General features: G+C 46.7%; 7 protein-coding genes across 7 annotated transcripts; 1 reads left to right on the top strand and 6 right to left on the bottom strand.

Annotated features, from left to right (window-relative positions):
• Window positions 1-3,608: 3,608 nt before the first annotated feature.
• LACBIDRAFT_328618 (uncharacterized protein) lies at window positions 3,609-5,396 on the bottom strand (the record flags this gene model as incomplete). The annotated part of the gene is made up of 11 exons (XM_001882511.1): window positions 3,609-3,698; window positions 3,801-3,910; window positions 4,072-4,210; window positions 4,404-4,478; window positions 4,544-4,649; window positions 4,700-4,708; window positions 4,766-4,869; window positions 4,924-4,950; window positions 5,005-5,100; window positions 5,152-5,169; window positions 5,226-5,396. The coding sequence occupies 11 exons, from the start codon at window positions 5,394-5,396 to the stop codon at window positions 3,609-3,611; spliced, it is 945 nt and encodes a 314-aa protein (XP_001882546.1).
• Window positions 5,397-6,299: 903 nt separating this feature from the next.
• LACBIDRAFT_299797 (uncharacterized protein) lies at window positions 6,300-8,927 on the bottom strand (the record flags this gene model as incomplete). Its single annotated transcript, XM_001882510.1, has 18 exons — window positions 6,300-6,380; window positions 6,437-6,545; window positions 6,601-6,817; window positions 6,873-6,993; window positions 7,051-7,095; window positions 7,154-7,423; window positions 7,475-7,501; window positions 7,554-7,674; window positions 7,728-7,748; window positions 7,810-7,850; window positions 7,909-8,034; window positions 8,086-8,096; window positions 8,164-8,203; window positions 8,257-8,273; window positions 8,336-8,341; window positions 8,401-8,537; window positions 8,595-8,697; window positions 8,765-8,927. 18 exons carry the CDS (start codon window positions 8,925-8,927, stop codon window positions 6,300-6,302), a joined length of 1,656 nt encoding a protein of 551 aa, XP_001882545.1.
• A 1,213-nt stretch (window positions 8,928-10,140) lies between these two features.
• Window positions 10,141-12,000, top strand: LACBIDRAFT_328616 (uncharacterized protein; the record flags this gene model as incomplete). The annotated part of the gene is made up of 9 exons (XM_001882667.1): window positions 10,141-10,237; window positions 10,290-10,475; window positions 10,518-10,745; window positions 10,932-10,943; window positions 10,978-11,135; window positions 11,193-11,315; window positions 11,442-11,663; window positions 11,709-11,877; window positions 11,984-12,000. The coding sequence occupies 9 exons, from the start codon at window positions 10,141-10,143 to the stop codon at window positions 11,998-12,000; spliced, it is 1,212 nt and encodes a 403-aa protein (XP_001882702.1).
• A 79-nt stretch (window positions 12,001-12,079) lies between these two features.
• On the bottom strand, window positions 12,080-13,393 carry LACBIDRAFT_299795 (uncharacterized protein; the record flags this gene model as incomplete). Its single annotated transcript, XM_001882509.1, has 5 exons — window positions 12,080-12,385; window positions 12,440-12,658; window positions 12,711-12,782; window positions 12,832-13,011; window positions 13,067-13,393. The coding sequence occupies 5 exons, from the start codon at window positions 13,391-13,393 to the stop codon at window positions 12,080-12,082; spliced, it is 1,104 nt and encodes a 367-aa protein (XP_001882544.1).
• A 514-nt stretch (window positions 13,394-13,907) lies between these two features.
• LACBIDRAFT_294619 (uncharacterized protein) lies at window positions 13,908-15,482 on the bottom strand (the record flags this gene model as incomplete). The annotated part of the gene is made up of 1 exon (XM_001882508.1): window positions 13,908-15,482. One exon carries the CDS (start codon window positions 15,480-15,482, stop codon window positions 13,908-13,910), a length of 1,575 nt encoding a protein of 524 aa, XP_001882543.1.
• Window positions 15,483-16,221: 739 nt separating this feature from the next.
• LACBIDRAFT_299793 (uncharacterized protein) lies at window positions 16,222-16,881 on the bottom strand (the record flags this gene model as incomplete). The annotated part of the gene is made up of 3 exons (XM_001882507.1): window positions 16,578-16,881; window positions 16,463-16,521; window positions 16,222-16,399 (listed from the first exon to the last, which is right to left on the bottom strand). The coding sequence occupies exon 3, from the start codon at window positions 16,393-16,395 to the stop codon at window positions 16,222-16,224; it is 174 nt and encodes a 57-aa protein (XP_001882542.1). The 5' UTR covers window positions 16,396-16,399; window positions 16,463-16,521; window positions 16,578-16,881.
• A 145-nt stretch (window positions 16,882-17,026) lies between these two features.
• Window positions 17,027-18,796, bottom strand: LACBIDRAFT_328614 (uncharacterized protein; the record flags this gene model as incomplete). The annotated part of the gene is made up of 6 exons (XM_001882506.1): window positions 17,027-17,217; window positions 17,413-17,434; window positions 17,526-17,564; window positions 17,807-17,911; window positions 18,003-18,138; window positions 18,507-18,796. The coding sequence occupies 6 exons, from the start codon at window positions 18,794-18,796 to the stop codon at window positions 17,027-17,029; spliced, it is 783 nt and encodes a 260-aa protein (XP_001882541.1).
• Between the last annotated feature and the right edge of the window lie 1,097 nt (window positions 18,797-19,893).

The raw sequence follows: 19,893 nt of genomic DNA, 5'->3' as shown, positions 1-19,893 counted from the left end.
TTGGCTCTCTGAGAATATGTGCACTCAACACATGTTAAAACCGAAGATTTCCTCGGCTTGTAGTGCCGAAGTACCTCCGGGAATATTGTGTTGCCTCCCAGAAAATATGTGCATTCATTACATGTTAAAACCGAAGATTTCATGGGCTGGTAGTGCCGAAATATCTCCGGAAATATTGTGTTGCCTCCCAAAGACTATGTGTAGTCAATAGATATCAAAGCCGAAGATTTTGTCGGCTGGTAGTGCCGAAGTACCTCCGGAAATATTGTGTTGGCTCTCTGAGAATATGTGCACTCAACACATGTTAAAACCGAAGATTTCCTCGGCTTGTAGTGCCGAAGTACCTCCGGGAATATTGTGTTGCCTCCCAGAAAATATGTGCATTCATTACATGTTAAAACCGAAGATTTCATGGGCTGGTAGTGCCGAAATATCTCCGGAAATATTGTGTTGCCTCCCAAAGACTATGTGTAGTCAATAGATATCAAAGCCGAAGATTTTGTCGGCTGGTAGTGCCGAAGTACCTCCGGAAATATTGTGTTGGCTCTCTGAGAATATGTGCACTCAACACATGTTAAAACCGAAGATTTCCTCGGCTTGTAGTGCCGAAGTACCTCCGGGAATATTGTGTTGCCTCCCAGAAAATATGTGCATTCATTACATGTTAAAACCGAAGATTTCATGGGCTGGTAGTGCCGAAATATCTCCGGAAATATTGTGTTGCCTCCCAAAGACTATGTGTAGTCAATAGATATCAAAGCTGAAGATTTCGTTGGCTGGTAGTGCCAAAGTACCTCTGGGACTATTGTGTTGCCTCCCAGAAAATATCTGCATTCAACACATGTTAAAACCGAAGATTTCATAGGCTGGTAGTGCCGAAATACCTCCGGAAATATTGTGTTGCCTCCCAAAGACTATGTGCAGTCAATAGATATTAAAACCGAAGATTTCGTTGGCTGGTAATGCCGAAATGCCTCCAGAAATATCGTGTTGCCAGATGAATTTCAAGACAGATAAATTTTGGAGATTTGAAAGCATTTCATGATAATACTACAAGATGAGTAACTGCTCACTGACGCATTGATGGATCAAGAAAGAGATTGAATGGTCTCCCTCACCCCCAGTCTTTTTCTGGAGTTGCAAGCAGATGGTAAACTTACTTCTGTTCAACCACATTGATATGTATCCAGTGTGTGAACTCAAAAGGTTAGGTATAACCTTCACTACGGTGAATTTTCAACAATTTCTTTTATACTACATGGCGGCTCAGAAGATCAACCAATGATGATGGTGGGTATGAATATTCCCCAGAAGGTGAAACAACAGTTGCGTATGGTCAGACAAGGTTCTGGGAAGGTCAAACAATGTTCCCGGGGGGTTAAACAATGTTCCCGGAACATCAAACGATGTTTCCAGGAAATCAAACAAGAATTTCGGCACTAACAGAAGCTGAAATCTTCGGGTTTCACAGCTACTTTGACTTATTGAAAGTGCACATGTTTTCCGAGAAGCAAAACAATATTCCCAGATGTATTTTGGCATTGCCAGCCACCGAAACCTTCGATTTTAACATGTATTGAGTGCACATAGTCTTTGTGAGGCAACACCATATTTCCGGAGGTATTTCGGCACAACCAACCGATGAAATCTTCGGTTTTAATATGTAATTGAATGCACATATTTTCTGGGAGGCAACACGGTATTCCTTGAGGTACTTCGGCACTACAAGCCGACGAAATCTTCGGTTTTAACATGTGTTGAGTGCACATATTCTTTGAGAGGCGGCACAATATTTCTGGAGGTACTTCGGCACTACCAGCCGACAAAATCTTCGGCTTTGATATCTATTGACTACACATAGTCTTTGGGAGGCAACACAATATTTCCGGAGATATTTCGGCACTACCAGCCCATGAAATCTTCGGTTTTAACATGTAATGAATGCACATATTTTCTGGGAGGCAACACAATATTCCCGGAGGTACTTCGGCACTACGAGCCGACGAAATCTTCGGTTTTAACATGTGTTGAGTGCACATATTCTTGGAGAGGCAACACAATATTTCCAGAGGTACTTCGGCACTACCAGCTGACAAAATCCTCAGTGTCAATATCTATTGAGTGCACATAGTCTTTGGGAGGCAATAGAATATTTCCAGAGGGATTTCGGCACAACCAGCTGACGAAATTTTCAGTCTTGACATGTGTTGAGTGCACATAGTCTCCAAGAGGCAACACAATATTTCCGGAGGTACTTCGGCACTACAAGCCGACGAAATCTTCGGTTTTAACATGTGTTGAGTGCACATATTCTTTGAGAGGCCGCACAATATTTCTGGAGGTACTTCGGCACTATGAGCTGACGAAATCCTTGGTTTTAACATGTGCTGAGTGAACATAGTCTTTGGGAGGCAACACAATATTTTCAGAAGGATTTCGGCACAACCAGGCGACGAAATTTTCGGTTTTGACATGTGTTGAGTGCACATAGTCTCCAAGAGGCAACACAATATTTCCGGAGGTACTTCGGCACTACAAGCCGACGAAATCTTCGGTTTTAACATGTGTTGAGTGCACATATTCTTGGAGAGGCAACACAATATTTCCGGACATACTTCGGTACTACAAGGCGACGAACTCTTCAGTTTTAATATCCATTGAGTGCACATAGACTTTGGGAGGCAACACAATATTTCCAGAGGGACTTCGGCACAACCAGCCGACAAAACTTTCGGTTTTGACATGTGTTGAGTGCACATAGTCTCCAAGAGGCAACACAATATTTCCGGAGGTACTTCGGCACTACAAGCCGACAAAATCTTCGGCTTTGATATCTATTGACTACACATAGTCTTTGGGAGGCAACACAATATTTCCGGAGATATTTCGGCACTACCAGCCCATGAAATCTTCGGTTGTAACATGTAATGAATGTACATATTTTCTGGGAGGCAACACTATATTCCTGGAGGTACTTCGGCACTACAAGCTGACGAAATCTTCGGTTTTAACATGTGTTGAGTGCACATATTCTTTGAGAGGCAAAACAATATTTCTGGAGGTATTTCGGCACTACCAGCCAATGAAATCTTCAGTTTTAACATGTAATGAATGCACATATTTTCTGCAAGGCAACACAATATTCCCGGAGGTACTTCGGCACTACGAGCCAACGAAATCTTCTGTTTTAACATGTGTTGTGCACATATTCTCGGAGAGGCAACCCAATATTTCTGGAGGTACTTCGGCACTACGAGCCGAGGAAATCTTCGGTTTTAACATGTGTTGAGTGCACATATTCTTTGCAAGGCAACACAATATTTCCAGAGGGATTTCGGCACTACAAGCCGACGAACTCTTCGATTTTAACATGTGTTGAGTGCACATATTCTTTGAGAGGCCGCACAATATTTCTGGAGGTACTTCGGCACTATGAGCTGACGAAATCCTCCGTTTTAACATGTGCTGAGTGCACATATTCTTTGCAAGGCAACACAATATTCCCGGAGGTATTTCGTCACTACGAGCCGACGAAATCTTCGGTTTTAACTTGTATTGAATGCACATATTCTCAGTGGTAACACAATATTTCCGGAGGTACTTCGGCACTACCAGCTGAAGAAATCCTCGGTGTTAATATCTATTGAGTGCACATAGTCTTTGGGAGGCAACACAATATTTCCAGAGGGATTTCGGCACTACAAGCCAACGAAATCTTCGGTTTTAGCATGTGTTGAGTGCACATATTCTTTGAGAGGCCACACAATATTTCTGGAGGTACTTCGGCACTATGAGCTGACGAAATCTTCGGTTTTAACATGTGTTGAGTGCACATATTCTTTGAGAGGCAACACCACATTTCCGCAGGTACTTCGGCACAACCAGTGGATGAAATCCTCGGTCTTAATATCTATTGAGTGCACATAGTCTTTGGGAGGCAACGCAATATTTCCGGAAGGATTTCGGCACTACCAGCTGACAAAATCTTTGGTTTTAACATGTCGGATTTGAATTTGAGCCGAAGATGGCCTCATTTTTTGACGTCATGTTGCCTGATGTGGGAAGACTTACCAACCCACTGGAATAAGCCCGAATAGCCCACAGGGTATTGCATCGGGAATATGAGGTGGGTTTGAGAGCTTGAAATGCTCTTTTGGAGGCAATGGCACACGTAGAGGATCAGTTGAGGCAGTTGGATACTATGATCATGCTGAATGAAGAGGAGCTTCGGATCAAAGCAAGGATTGAGAAGGCAGATAAATTGGTGCCATAGTAGTGACCCCCCCTGTCTTCGGATATATCTTTCGGCCTACTTTTTCGTCGGTCCACCATATGATCATGTGTTAAATAGCAATTGGGCCCAATGTTGTGGGATATTTCACAATTGGGCCACACCATCTCACCTTAAGGTAAAAGCATGCATTGGGCCCAACTTTATTCAATAGTGTGTAGATAGCATTGGCCCCATTGGGGTAGCTCTATGGTACATAGGTACAATTGACCATGTGGAGTACCATTGAACTATAATGTAACGTATGAGTACTTGTGGATCAATGACGTCAAGTTCGTCAGAGTTTATGATGTCGAGTGCGACATGTTCACCTGGCGTCAACTCCAGACTGGACGTAGCGGGCATTTCAGGAGGCGGACTGTAAAATGGTCTCGGGACGTGGATGGCGCGATGTAAAGAATAGCTTACGGAGGTGGGCTACATATTTCGAAAGGAGATGAGATTGATAAATCACTGCATCTCAACTTCACTCACGGTGGCTCATCCGAGTCTGGAGGTGGAGGAGGGCCACTGACGATCTCGACGCGAAGCCCTTGTACACCCATGACTGCGATTTGATACGAGTCCTCGCCTGTAAGCTATGAATATATATTCAGTGAACCGTCCGGGCTTGAATAAGAACCAGAACCTACGTAAATGTTGGGACCAGATACCCATCGCTTCAAACCCAAGTAAGCAACTGAGATCGTATGAAGATCTCTTTGCAAGCTTACTGTAGCATGAAGGGAAGCATACTCGACTGGAACGCGTAAACTGAAAACTGCCTCTGGCGGTGGCTTTATCCAATCTCGGGCGATGGCATCGAGTTCCTAACAAATTTCAGTCATTGTTAGATGTATGTCAGTAGACGTCAGACGCACTGCATAACTATTAGGGAGCTATTTTCAAGGGTCTTGAGCGGGATATGAGCCACATAAGAGGAATATATGCGTACCATACGGACAGTCTCCATGTCACCATAGGCAAGGGTGAGTAAACGCTGCCGTGCGAGAGCCCTCTGAGCTTGCTTGTTGCGCATATCGTCCTTGTTCTTTGGTCTGAACGTGTCCCAAAAGGACTGGGCAGGAAGACTTGCGCTTGTGGACCTGTCGAGGGCAAGCACCATGAAAGATGAGACGTACGTCGGAGAAAAGAAAATGAGACAGTGCCTACGCTGGAGAGAGGAGCATGACGGTGAACTTGAGAAGTCTTGTGGCGAAGGGCGCGTAATCTTGAAGAGGGACACGATGAGGACACGAGGCGATGAAGACGATGTCACAGTACACCGCCAATTTGATGGATGTCGTACTGTCTTGAATGTTAGTTTCACAATTTACTATTTTGAGCTTGTGCAAGCGAAAAAAAGGGTGAAAGCCACAAGTTACACCAAAGTTAAACATAATCGCCTCCATTTTCCAGAAGAGCGACCCCGGGCCTTAGAATCCTTGCCAATTGCAATGTGGTCACTGGTCAGGTAGTTGCAGTGGTCACTGTCTGATGATGGTGGCAACTTTGAATAAACATCCTTTTGGCCCATTTTTTTTCACCATGTATATAAATGTTTCGAGAGTTGGTACACACAGTTTTTTTCAGATCTTTTCTTTAACATACTGTAAAACATCAGTATGAATATCTTTCTAAATGTCGCGAAACCACTCAGCCAGGATTATCAGTATTACAACGTGCCTACCAGCGGTGTTACCTAGTTTGGAAAAATACCTTCTAGCTTCACAACTCGTCGACAGTGGACTCTGAATATATTTGGGGGAATATAAATAGATAATTGTAACATAAATTTATTTTCTATTTGAGAGAAATCTGTCAGGAAACACGCTTAAGAGGCTATACTATATAGTGAAATTTGGTGCTTAGACAGCATGTTGCGCCTAGAATAATCAAAACTGGCACTGAAAGAGTTGCAAGCTTTTTCTTAACAAAGATTTGTATTTATTTTGAACACGGAGTTCGCAAAGACCATCAAGTTTGCCCCCTGGCAGTTTCTTGCACAATTTGAACCCGCATCAATATCTCAAGACGATTCGAGGGGACAATCATTATAATCGTCGTCATTCCTCACGTTATCGCTTATCCCTGCACTCACATATTCTTCCTGAAATAACGTGAGCGTAGGTAAAGTACATTTATGAGGAATGGAAGTCGGCTCACGGATGCGAAGGTCGCCGTTGCCATTCCCGCCTGATCTTCGTCCTCTTTACCATCGCTACCGTGGCAGAGCGAAATGTCGACAGACAAGTCCACGCTCACAAACATGAGGCTAGTTCGGTGGTATTGAATTCGATTTCACGGGACAACGCAGCAGTTGTACTCACGGAATGGTACAGTCATGGTATACACGACTTCCCTCTATCCCGTATTGAACCGATTTAGATGTTGTAGATGTATTCTCGTCGTATTTATTGGCTTTGATTCGGCTGAGGGTGGTATTCCGGTTGTTAATGGCCATACTTGCCCAATCTGATGTCAAGGAAAAGGCAATTGGGACATGCAGAGCTCCGCGTATGAGAGCATTGGGAGTCCCGTCGTCAGCTGGAATATTCATAATGAGGGTAAAATACGCAAGAAATTCAGAAAACTTTCTCACGAATGCGACCCAAAATGTTCCTCAAGCAGAGTGCTTTGAGGATGTTCGTCATTCCTGGAGGTGGGATGTCTCCCACCAGCGAAATAATGGCGGCTATTACTCCAGCGACAAGCGGCGCCGCCTAATAAAATTTGGGAAATAATTAAATACCGCCAGACAGGAAGTGAGGAATAAAAACCATTGAGGTGCCGTCTTTCTTTGTAGATTTTGTGTATTTTCCGTTCTTTTTAAGCATGTCGATAAAATTCAAAAATGGATTCAGGAGTGGCTTTTACAAGTACCTTGTCCTTTTTAATGGAGCAGCTCGTAATCTGAAACCCAGGGGCGAAGAAGTCAACGCAAGGACCTGCGTATAATAGATAGCCCGTCAACTGAAGCTCAACTCCGAGGCCGCAAAGCAGCTCACCGAAATTCGACCCAGTTATCGTATCGTCGTCGTGTTCTTTAATATATCTGTCATCGTTGATATCTGTCGCCCCAACTGTGTTAACACAGGGACAATTGGCGGGAGATGTATCCTTCGCATCAACGTTTTTGTTGCCAGCTGCCACCTGATAAATGTTCCTTCAAAAATTGTTTTATTAGATTGGATAGACGCCTACCGTGACATGAATGCCGACTGAAGTGATCTTTTGCGACGATGAGAATTTCGATAGAATTTTATTGTGAATTTACTCTTACCCTCATCAATGCAAAATCTATGATCTCGCTTTGGCCTTGTTGGCCTCCGTAGCTCATATTGATGATTGACGACCGTCCGTCAAACAGGCGACGCATGAAGACGTATTCAAGTCCTATCAGGCTGGGCGACGCATGGTCAAACATACAATCACTTGAAGGATAATCAAAGCTTACTTGTAGGATTGGCGACCATGACTTGAACGTCGGATTTTCAATTAGTACTCTCCCATTCCCAGAAACAAATGGAGATGGTCACCCTTCGTCATCCAAGACCTTCACCGCAATCAGGTTGGCTCCCTGAGCAAAGCACAATAATCAATGAGTATCATTCTTTGCCAATGTGAGATTCAATCACTTTTGCAATTCCCCATCGCGAACCGCCTGCTATGCCACTTTGATAACATTTTGTAAGCAGGATACTGGAGCGAGTTATAAAATTCACTGACGCGACGTGCGTACCATGACCCTTAACGTCAACGCCCTGAAGAGAAAATCAATGGCAATAGCTCTCCTATGCAAGAGGCACGCTCACGTCCGTCCCATCTGGACCCGCAAAATAATGAAATGTAAATTCAGTGCTTGGCGATTTGGCAAAATATATTTGACACACTGATTGTAATCCCCCACGTAGCGCGTCCACCGAAATCCACCTATCACAAATTGCATATCAGCTATCGAGGTCGCTTAACGGTAAGTCACTTACATGTTCAGTGCATATTCCTGATCAGGGAACACAATCAGAATTATAAAAATAAGGACTGAGAAGGTCAGAGAATACATGCCCGAATCTGCAGATAAGTTTACTTAGGGTGAAAATCATCACAACGACGAGTGGAACACAACGAACCAAGAATATAGATATCCACGCCGGATCCGACTTCACTGGTCGAGTCATACTCATAATCGTAGTTCGTCAATTGGTCCGATTTCCCCTTCAGGGACTTCACATGATTAATACGAGACACTCCCCATCCTGCGTCATTCCTGTATCAACTCGATTAACGATGGGAGATTGTGGGGATCGGAGGGACCATGACTAACTGAGTTGTCACTTCAAATTCGTCGCTTTGTTCGCTATCCTCCGTTACGAACTCGGCATTCGGATGGCCTTTGATTTCTTCAAGCACTGCTTCACTGAAGGTACCTGCCGAAATATTGAGTAATATAGTCAGGTACACAGACTCTGTATGTGCTGGAACATTGAAACTCACCCAGGTATGCATTCAAGAACCTAGGGTCCCACTTGCGATGGACGATATGACCGTTACCCCTTGCGTTGTTGAAAGTCACAATATGGGCATCCATGTCAATATCATCCTTCAATTTGACAATATGCTGAAGGGGAGCATCGGAGAGAGGAGATAGGGAACTCATTTCGCCCTTTGGTCTGCGAATGCCAGTGCAGGGGTTCCCAGCAACCCAGATCGTCGTTTTATAGCTTGATGAAACTCTGATAACATGTTAGCTGATCCTAACGTTGGCTACAAATGGGGTGTGGTTTTCAGCGCCTACGTTGCACCCAACGCCCTCCGTCGATCATAAAGTGGGTAGTGCTGCCCCAATAGGCATATTAGGCCCACATTCGTTTGTGCCCCAGTAACGGCTGTTCGGGCACTCGGAAACTGATCGCGGTCGTACTGCCCTCAACCTCAAACGTTCGTCAAGCAAGATAAGTATGCGTCAGGTGCAAAGTTTAGGATTATTGACTTACTTGCAAGTTTCGTATCCGCTGCCATCCGTTGTAGTGTGAGAGAGGCCTCCGCATGAGAGTTGACGTTGAACTTGCGTTGAAACGAGAGGAGGCGTGTTTGCGCACTCATCTCCGTCAACAACCCACCAAACGAAGCCATAAACGCCTTTTCCGCACCGTCCTCTCCCTCAATCTTCAAACGAAACCGTCCTTAATCAACGTATTTCTCTTGTAGGACGAGCCTGTGGCAATCTGAAATTTCTTTCTTGAGATTCTTGTGACACAACGTGACCCTCGTGATTTGTTACGTCAATTTGAATATTACGATTCGCGAAACCTCCACGAAGCTCTCGTGTTCCTCGACATCGTCCTACATCGTCGAACGCTGGTCCGATATCGCTTTCGCCTACGCGCAACTGAGCGCCGAGGCAGATCACTACAGATCGATCGGTAGTTGGCTGAACTATAACAGTGAGTCACACGACTATAATCAACAGAGCGCGTGGGTGTGGGTGTCTGGAACGAGCGAGCTAGTTGAAGGTCGTAACTGACTGCGAATAGTGTTTTGATACTCTTAGCTGCGATGCTTATGACTCTTTTTTATCAAAATTCGACACAGGCGAAGGAACAATGGCGCCAGGAAACCTTACCAGCATCGATCAGGTTGTGCATCACGGCGGCCAATAGCATTTCGGCCCTCAATCTTACTCTAGGCAATATCCTGCCAAAAAATAACCGCGATCACACCTAGCCAGCGTGTTACCTGGTGATCAAGATCCGCCTTCGGTGTTAGCTGTGACGGCGACCACTTTGGAGCTCGTCGCATCCTGACATCCTGTGAGTCCCATTCCTCAAAGGTTCGAACAGTATATCTGATTATCAGGTAGGACGGCACATATGACTCTCCAAGGGGTGCCGCAGCCACCGTGGCCGGTGATCGTCGACTTGTGCAGGAACTTCAGCCCAGAACAAGCTCGTGTGGCGCCAGATTGCGGTACGTGTCTATAGCCATAATGCTCATTGAACAGCTTCTCATCATACTATAGTAACCATCCTCGCCAAGGGTATAAGAAGCATGGCTGGCCAGTCGAATGGCGCAGGCTGTCTCTTTTCTGATTGTCACGAACGACCTCTCACAGCTAAAGCTGACCATCCATCCATCTTACAAGCTTGTCTCTCGCTATCCTTCCGATCCATGATTCCTGACCACCATCCACCCCATATTCTTGACCGTACGTCGCCGTCCTCCCTTTCACGTTATCACACTCACGGAGTGCATCGAAGCCCTGCCAGTACTCGAAACGAAAACCCCATCTTCAACGTCGACATCAACATTTCAGATCTGCACTACAACGTCGACCTCACATATCACTATGCTGGCGGTATCGCGCTCGCTGCACTGAAACGCTGGCCTGAAGCCGAAGAGTACTTTGAGATCCCTCGGCGTTGCAGATGGGGCTTTGAAGACGTTGAAGCTGGTTCAGCTGATATCCAGGGGCAAGGTTCGTTCCCCTCTCCCCTGCTTTCGCTGTCTTACCTACGCGGATATCGAACAGACATCACCTCTTCCGAGATACACCGACCCCCTGCTCATCCGTTTGTTCAAGAGCACCTCGTATCACGCCTTCATCAGCGCCTACCCACAAAGCACCGAATTGCTTCATGAGATATAAGATAAAGAGATGCAGATATTCTCTACTGTAAGTCCTTGATATCCCTCTCTACCTCGTTTAGCCCATTTCGTGACAGGAGAAAAAATCAGCCAAGCCGTCGCCCGTGCGCCTCGCTGGGTGTTGAAGAAGCTGACAGCCACCTACTCACCCTTCACCTCGCGGACATTGGCAAAGCAATCAAGATCGGTTCAGAGGACGAGGTCGGGGAACTTCAGCATGGTGCGTTCACTCCTTTCATCCTTCATTCTTTCATCTACCTATGTAACCCTTTGGTAGATCGAATCAAACGACATCAGTGCCCAAGTCTCCACAGTCGGGACCGTGACGTGCTCGGACCCGCCACCGCAGTTCACGAAGGAACAAGTTGATGAGGCGTTATTGGATGTTCAACATCAGACGGTGTTGCTTGGGTATCTTAAGCAGGAGACTGAGAGGAGGGAGGACTTTTGAGCAAGGTTTCGTCTTCTCTTTTCTTCTCCATGTCCTCTGTCGATTCTGACACGATGCCTTTTTCTTTTTTGGTAGGCTGTGAAGTCGAGAGATGACTCTCCCTGGGCACCAACGGTGGACGAGGAGATGTTTGTGGGTATAAGTGCGAGTCAGGCGATGTGGGAGGAGATGCATGTTCGTCTTGAACACTCACTTCGCCCCCATATCCATTCACGTCCGCTGCTGTTGCGCCGGTACCACTACCGCTGCATTTCTGGTTTCTATTCTTTCCCTACTCCCCATGAACCAGTGGAGTTTGTATGTCTATTCAATCGTTGAATGAAATTCTGTTTTTGAACTTAGGTCACGTGCATGTTTTCAACCTCTTCAGCGAACATTGACACAACGTTTCCGGCGTTGATTATCATGTCTTCCGCCTCTAATTGCTTCAGAGAGCACATCTTCATCGTATCCGCACGGTCAACCGATTTCGCACGTCCTGCTCGCGTTTTTTCCATCGAACGAACGTTCAGTAGGTAAAGGCCAAAGCACCGTCGCCATTCAAGTGGGCAATGACGTTGGCCATCTGGCTGTCCAACGACAGAAGTAAGTATGATGCGAATTGAACATCACCCAAGGCGCTTACAACAAATAATCTCGGACTTGTGATACTCAGGTGCGTTGAATTCACGAGAACACATGTAATATTATATGATTGGGGCAACAGTAAACACTTATAAAAATCCATGCATGGCTCCGCGGAATTGTGGTGGCGAAAGAGCTTCCCCCTTTCCCGGGGGTCTATTGTCAACAAGCGAAGAAAGAAAGCCCTTCCTGGAAATGCTGCTCATCGTAGGACGATTCTTCGGATCTCGATCCCAGCACTGCTCCATCAACCTCCACATAGAGTCTGTGAGCCCCCATTCAACGAAAGGCACGCTATTCTTCGCCGGGCGAGAAGGACGTTTACCCTCCATGACTTTCATCATGACGGTAAAGTCCCGGGGTATCTCATGAAACGGAACCTGACAGGTAAAGATCTTCATAAAATTTAAATGTGCAAAGAAACCCGGCACTGGACATATGACACATACCTCATAACATACACAAGAAAAGGCATAAACATCAGTCTCTTTTGTTGACTTGGATTTCCCGTTTTCCGGATTGAATAATTCTGGAGCTTGCCAACGAACAGTCCGACCAGTATTTGCAGAACTTTCGGATGTCCACGTTAGTATTTCAGCATCAACGTGATTAGAAAGACCGAAGTCTGCAAGACAGGCTTTCCCGGATTCTGTTACAAGAATGTTCACCTGTTAATCAATTTAACAGTGTTTTCCGGAACATAGAAAAATGGAGATTCACCCCCTTTAAATCTCCATGAACAATTTTTACTTTTTGATGCAGGTACAACACTCCAGCGGCAACATCGGACACCTTCACCAAATCAGAGCGATTTGTTTTCCCCATCACAACAAAAACGCACCAGGAGGACACGATCCACCTGTGGATTTTCGAGGAGATACTCCTTTATGTTTCCGTTATTCATCCATGGAGAGACCAGACATACTCGGCCGTGACCATATGTGAGATAATATATGCCATAAAATGGAAGCAAATTTTGATGTGAAAGCCGGCTCCACAAAATTGCTTCCTTAGCAAAAACCTAAAATAGTTGAAGTCAAAACCATCATTGTTGCATGGAAACGGAAGAAGCCCACTTTCAAAAGGCGATGAACATCAGATTGCTTATAGATCTTGACGACCTTGAGACAAACTTGTTGATTGCGAAACTTCCCTTTCCAAACCTCCCCAAAGTGCCCCGGGGCAACAGCACAATTGTCTTCATGTACAACGTCTTTTAGAATGATACATTCTGGGTATAACCCACTTTTGCGGGATAGACGAAGCAACACTGAAAGCAGTGAGCTATTTTCAAGGGTCTTGAGCTGGATATGAGCCACATAAGAGGAATATATGCGTACTAGACAAACAGTCGTCATGTCACCATAGGAAAGGGCGAGTAAACGCGGCTGTGCGCTAGACATCTGGGCTTGTTTTCTGGCGCTCGAACTTGCCCCTAAAGGACTGGGAATTGACTGGGAAGGAAGACTTGAGCTTGTGGAAAGATGAGACGTATGACGTTGGAGAAAGGAAATGATAGTGAAGAGAAAGTCTTATGGCTCAAGAAGCATAATCTAGGAGAGGGACAGGATGAAGACACGAGGCAATGGAGGCGATTTGGACAATCTATATTTACATTTGTTTCCTCCATGCGGAGAGAGCGGCCCGCCGGACCGTCACACCCCAGAACTTTTGTCGTCGTGTTCAACGTTGAGCAACACCCTCCCGTCACTATTCCCCTTCGAAAGTACCTACGAAAAGGGCGATAATAAATGTTATTGATATGAACCGAGTAGTATCTACATGGAAAAAAAAATGAGAGGAAGGGTGGCAAAGGAAGTGAACGGTTGCAACAAGGATCAACTTGCAGGCTCGGAGTAGGCTCGGAGAGGTTGATGGATATTCTGGTCGCTCACAAGGCTCTTACTACTGTAATAGTTAAAGATCCTCCGGCCCCGCTTCATCCTTACCGTTTTTGTTAGCCTTCTCCACCGACTTTCTCAAAACGCCAAGGATATTCGCGTTCTTCTTTTTCTTCTCTTCCTCCGTCGGCTGCTTCACCTGATACATCGGTTTCCCCGTCCCATACGTCCTCGGGGAAGTAAGATTAGCCAACCTCATCGGCTTCGTCTCCACCCTTTCAGCCCTCACATACTCCCAACTCCCGGGCCAAAACGCATTCTCCTGCGCCCTCTCCGCATGCGGCACATCCACCATCACACTCGCTCTCAGACCCACAGCCTTGAGCCCCTGTCCCCTCCTCCCAACCACATTCGGGGGCTTCTCAACATCCAACGCCTTTATCCTCATCTGCGCCACGCTCCTCTCCACCTCACCCACCGTCCCTCCCTTCGGAGAGTTAACGCTGGACACGAGGGGAGGCGTGTTCCCGGACTCTTTAGCAGCCATGTCCGCCAACAACCCACCAAACGAAGCGATAAACGTCTTTTTCGCGCCGTCCACCTCTCCGAGTTTTAGACTGTACCGTCCTGAATCGACAAATTGCTCCTGGAGGACGATACCCGACTGCGGCTTCGTCGTAAAATACGTTTCGAGCAGTGTGGGGTGGGAGTAGAGGAGCCCGCCCGTGCGGTGGGGTTGTGGTTTGATTTTGGGGTGCCATCCCCCGCCGTTCTTCTTAGTGGTGGTGGCGTCGATGGGGTAGTGCTTGAGACGAGTAGAATAGTCCGTAGAAGACTGCGCCTCCTTGACAGCCTTCAAATCGTCCTTCAAGGTCCGGTGATACTCCCCCGCGGTCCGTACCCCAATAAACGCCATATGATAATCCGTCTCTTCAGCATTCTGAAGCGCGAGCTCAAACATGCTCTTCTCCCCGTCCCCCGCATTCTCACCCCCGTTACGCCTCCTCATAACTCCCCTCAAATGCTCCCCGAACTCCTCCCTAGATCCCCTCAGCTTTGTCAGAAACTTTTCAAACTCCCGAGGACTCATGGCTTCTATATTCGGGATCAACTCTTGCACGTTGGTCGAGTAGAGTCGTTTGGGCGAGTACGAGCCAGGTCCTTTTTGCCCTAGCGTTCTAAAGTCCACATCTTGTTCCGGCTTTGCTTCCTTTGCCTCGACTTTTTTTGGCGGTCCTTCCAAATTCGCCTCCCTCTCCCGGTCGCTCTCCCACTGCGCCTCCCCAAACTCCGAATCAACACTCCAAACCCCCTCCTCCCCCCACCCAAGCCCCTTCGCCCACGCAGTCCCCGTAACAACCTTCGGCAAAATATTCATCGCCTCAACCCGCCTCACAAACCTAACCTGACTCTCCGCATGACTCCACTCAACAAACTGCGCATGCTCTTCGTAGTTCTTCAGCGTTATAAACGCATTCCGACGACGCAGGGAGATGGGCCGTTTGAGACCCCAGTTTCCTCGGGAGGAGTAGGCTGGTAGGGGGGATGAGTATGTTTGTCGGATGTACGGGTCGTAGGAGGCGAAGCGGGAGGAGCGGAGGAGGGTGGAGAAGGGGGAGGCGGGCGGGCCTAGGGCCGCTGCTGCTGCCATTTTCGTGGTGACGTTGCAAGGCGGAGGGAAGAAGTAGGGAAATTTTGGTTACAGGTGACGGTCACGCGATGTGACTGGACAGGGGAATCCTATGTAATCACGCATCCACTCTGTGCTTCGCCATTCCGAGTTGTGTGGCAACTGCACGTCACAATTTTATTATTGCAAACGCTATCAGTCCCCACCTAAATCTAAGATTTTAAGGATAAGGAGTAAATACTTGTTGAGATATACGATATTCTCTGATGTCGTGCAAATGTCGTGTGTCAATCAATATGTATTTGTTTGTCCGGCCTTTCACCCTATGTCGCTGCGCTCGCAATGACTCAAGGAGTTGGTCGATTTGCAAAATACTTACAGTTCAGTGATAGTACATACATAGCGCTCTTCAAGATTCAAAGGGTTAAAATTCACAATCCTTGTGTTCAATATTTACATTCCAACAAGAAACCCGCGAGTATTGAGACTATAATACAATGTCCGAAACAGAATGCGAAAGATGGAAAGAGCAATCTATATATCTAACGAGAGGGCGGGTGGCACGCGCGCAACGGCCAAAAAGCGAAGCGAGTAGAAAGGCAAAGAGTCGAAAACATATGCGATATATGCTACAGCAGCATTCGAAAAGACAGGACGAGCGCAATTGCAGCGCTTAAGTTATGCATAGATATGCGAGAGAAGGAGTGTGTTGTTGGCTTGATATGGGTGGGCCACGAATGTCGAATAAGAATATTGGTTTTTAGCGCTTGAGAGCGAGAATGGGGAATGGGCGCCGTGAGGGGATGTAGTAGGCGCACAAGTAGTCTTTGGGTTGACTGGTGTCGACGGACTTTTTTGAGTCCATGGTTACGACGAGCACGCGTGTCTCAAAAGCACCCAAATACGCTGCAGCCTCGAGCTTCTTCCGACGCATCAGGCTGTGGTGGTAGGATATTTTGTCAATATACACAAGTCAAAAAAGTATGTGAGAGCGGACGTACGATGGCCTCCGCAACTGCGACGGGCACCGGTATAGGCGAAGAAGCCACGAGAACGGTCACTGGAAAAGGAAGATAAGCAGGCGCGCAGGAAACCCAGGTAGTCCGGAAGACTCACTGCAGGCAATGAGCAAAGATGTAACGAGTGTGAATTGCATTTCGATGGACAAGTCCGAGAGTGTGTAAGTGAGTGAGTGTGGTTGGGCGGGGTTTTCGAAAAGCAGTTAAACACAACGATACCCATATCCAACCATCCCAGCTCTTAAATACACCACCGAGCGGTAGACAAAGAAACGCCCATAAGCGGCAAGCCAAAAGGTACTGCAAGAAATCGGCTTCATTAAATCATTGATCCTCGCAAGGGTCACTTGAAGCTTTGAAGGGATGAAGAAAGGGAACTCGAGTCTGGGAAGGTCTGGGAACCGCCGCCGACTGCAGGGACAAGCACACTTCTCAAAATGGACTAGAATCAAAAGTTGTTGCTATCTTTGCATCATACAAATACATGTAAACAAGGCGACGCACTCGCCCAAAGTTCAAAGTTGAAAACGGCCTTGGACAGACCCGTCAAAGCTCCAAATCTTCCTCGTCCGAGTCTCCACTCAACGTCAGATTTGCCGTCGACCTCGAACTCTCAAGCTCAGCCGGGAGAGGGACGGAGCCCCGGGAGCCAGACACCTGGCGTCGAATTGATATCGTTCGCAGGAACGCCGTGGTTATCCACTCAAAGCTGGTACCTGAGCTCGCGCTCCCTGGACCTACAGCTGGTTTCCAGAATATCAGCCCACGCAAGAGGTCCTAGCGGGGGGCGAGGTCAGTCAGGTATGCAGCATTTCTTTTCTCGCGAAGATATATCTGACCATCTGGCTCCCGAATATGATGGCAGTTGAAAGCGGGACTGGTGACGGGAAGTTGAGAAGATTGAGATACGTATCAAAGAATTATAGACTTACGAGTAGCGAGCACCACATCAAACTGAACACCCCGGTTCCGAGTTATCACAAACACTAAGCTGACACTTGAAAGTTTCAGCACGACTGTCTCTGGTGCCCGAAGAACCACTCACGCAATGGAAACGATACCAGCCAACGTAAAAATCAGCACCCTAATGGCCATTCCGAGTGCTTGACTGAAAATTTCAATCACCGCTCGATATCGGTAGAGGCGCATGCCAATGATCACTATACGCCCAACCATCAGCCAGCTTCAATTCTTGATTAATTGATTGATAACTTTCCTTCTGCGATGATTATACTGATTGAAACGATAGTTGCTGACGCGGACGTAACCTTCGGTCTTGGTCGTATACGTAAATTCACTGGCTGGATGACCTTGGAAAAGCCTTACACAATGTGGTGCCTCAAAACGCAGAAGGTCCCGTTGGGCGAGAGTTGAATCAATTCCCTGTGTCGCGAGGTGTACTGAAACGATAATGAATTCTCCGAAGAATGACTGTTTAATATGCTCACCATGAAGACTACGCAAAGTACGACGATCCAAGCGATCCAAGGAAATATGAGGACCTTGGCAGACGTCAACAAACGGCTTGATGCAAAAAGGAACGAGCTTCTACAAAGGCTATAATCTTCGGGTACCTCTTCTTGGTTGGTGAACTCGAGAGAACCGATAATACGCTCAGCAGCAGGTAAGATCGCATGGTCACTTTGGGTAGAAACGTGCTTGCCGCAACAAACAACTTGAACACCCACATCAGTAACATGGCAAAATAGATTCCGGGTTTTTACTGGTTTTGGAAGTTGCCGGGGTTTCCGGAAACCCGAAAAGGAATAGTCTAAGGGTTTCTCCGGTCAGGGACTAGTGATCATGTATATCTTACGCTATTGGGCGGCAGGTTTCCACCAAAGGATACATAGGTTGCCAAGTTTCGATACTTTTCAATGTTTCGAGGTTTTTAGTGGTTTTCGGAGGTTGCCAGGGTTGAGAAACCCGTGGAAACTGATTTGCTCAATTACTGATGCACTTGAACAACAAGTCCAAGTGAACACCAAGAAGCCCTGCATCCCCACAAGGTCAATACCACACTTACAAAAGGAACATCGAGCATACGCACAAAAACGGCGCAGCATACACCAACCCCGCCTGGATGAAGCACACCCTTTTCCTTGGCTCAAACTTGAACTGTTCTCCGCACAAAGTGAGCAGCGAAAATGACACCCCGAAGATGACCCATGAGACGCAGAAGTTGTACCACACAGGGTGGCGGTTTATTCTAGTTTTGCAGAGGAGGGCTGTAGCGAGGATGAGCAGGAAGATTGAGGGGCCTGAAAGCTGGAGAGCTATGAATGTGTGGATTAGGGTAGGATTAAGATTGGGCATGTGAGGCGGTGGGTGGAGAGATGCAAGTGGGTCCATTTGTGAGGTACTATCAACGAACAACTCTGTGGGTTGAGGAAAGATTCGGAAGGCTGATCTATAACTGCGCTGCACTGCTGGATTGGCATTGGTGATTGGAGCGTTGAAACTTGATAGATTGATTCAACCGCGGTGTTCCTCGCACACTCTAAAGATTAGGATAAAGTGGGAGTATTAGCATATCACAGGAGGTAGAAGGAGCAACGGTCAATGCATAACGGGAATGGAGGTTGTGGTCAACGGTTTTGTGGGTTGTGTCTCCGAAAGTGCGTCTATTGTTTGGTTAACCCGATTGTGTCATCACGCGACGATGACAGGTCTACAGTGCGCCTTGCGTATCAGCCAGGAATCAGGATTTCAATATTTGCAATTGATCAAAGGCATCTCCTCGGAGTCGGACTTGAAACTCAAGGAACGTTTCCGAATGCTCTTTGCCGGTTATTTCCTGATTCCTACTTATAATTACCCGCTATGTTTTCTCTTTACTTGTATTTTTTCAAGTCATCTTATGTTTTTACTTTTCTGGTTCAACATACGCTTTGTATATACAACTTGAACAATGAAACATTTGTTCAAGTATCATACTTACCCTCTATGTTTTCTCTTTACATACTTATGTTTTTCAAGTCACCTTATGTTTGCCTTATGTTTTCACTTTTTCTGGTTCAATTGTCGACGCATATACTTTGCCCATATTGTGTATATACCAAGTATATACAAGCATCAAGGGGGTGGCGGAACGTGGAATTTACATATACAGTCGCAAGAAGAATTAAGGCCCTAGTGCTCAACCCCCCCTCCCCTTACCCCCCCAAATCCGGTATGTTCTTCCCACCCTCCTATGTTTTTCCTGGAAGGAACCATCGGTTATTGACAGCCGTTATCTCCAAACGTTGTTTACCAATGACAGCGACGACCTTCCGTGGTTCTCTGCGCTCATTGAACTTGTCGACTGACCCGGCGCCATGCCAACCACCTATGTGCCCGACGTCGACTCCATCACTTTCAGGGTGTCACGCCCAGGAAACGTCTGTAAGTGCCACACACATCAGGACGTACGC

The sequence above is a fragment of the Laccaria bicolor genome, genomic scaffold (assembly GCF_000143565.1).
Source record: "Laccaria bicolor S238N-H82 LACBIscaffold_17 genomic scaffold, whole genome shotgun sequence".
NCBI classification, from domain to species: domain Eukaryota; kingdom Fungi; phylum Basidiomycota; class Agaricomycetes; order Agaricales; family Hydnangiaceae; genus Laccaria; species Laccaria bicolor.
Note: the sequence above shows the minus strand (reverse complement) of the source record. Positions and strands in the feature narration are given on the sequence as shown.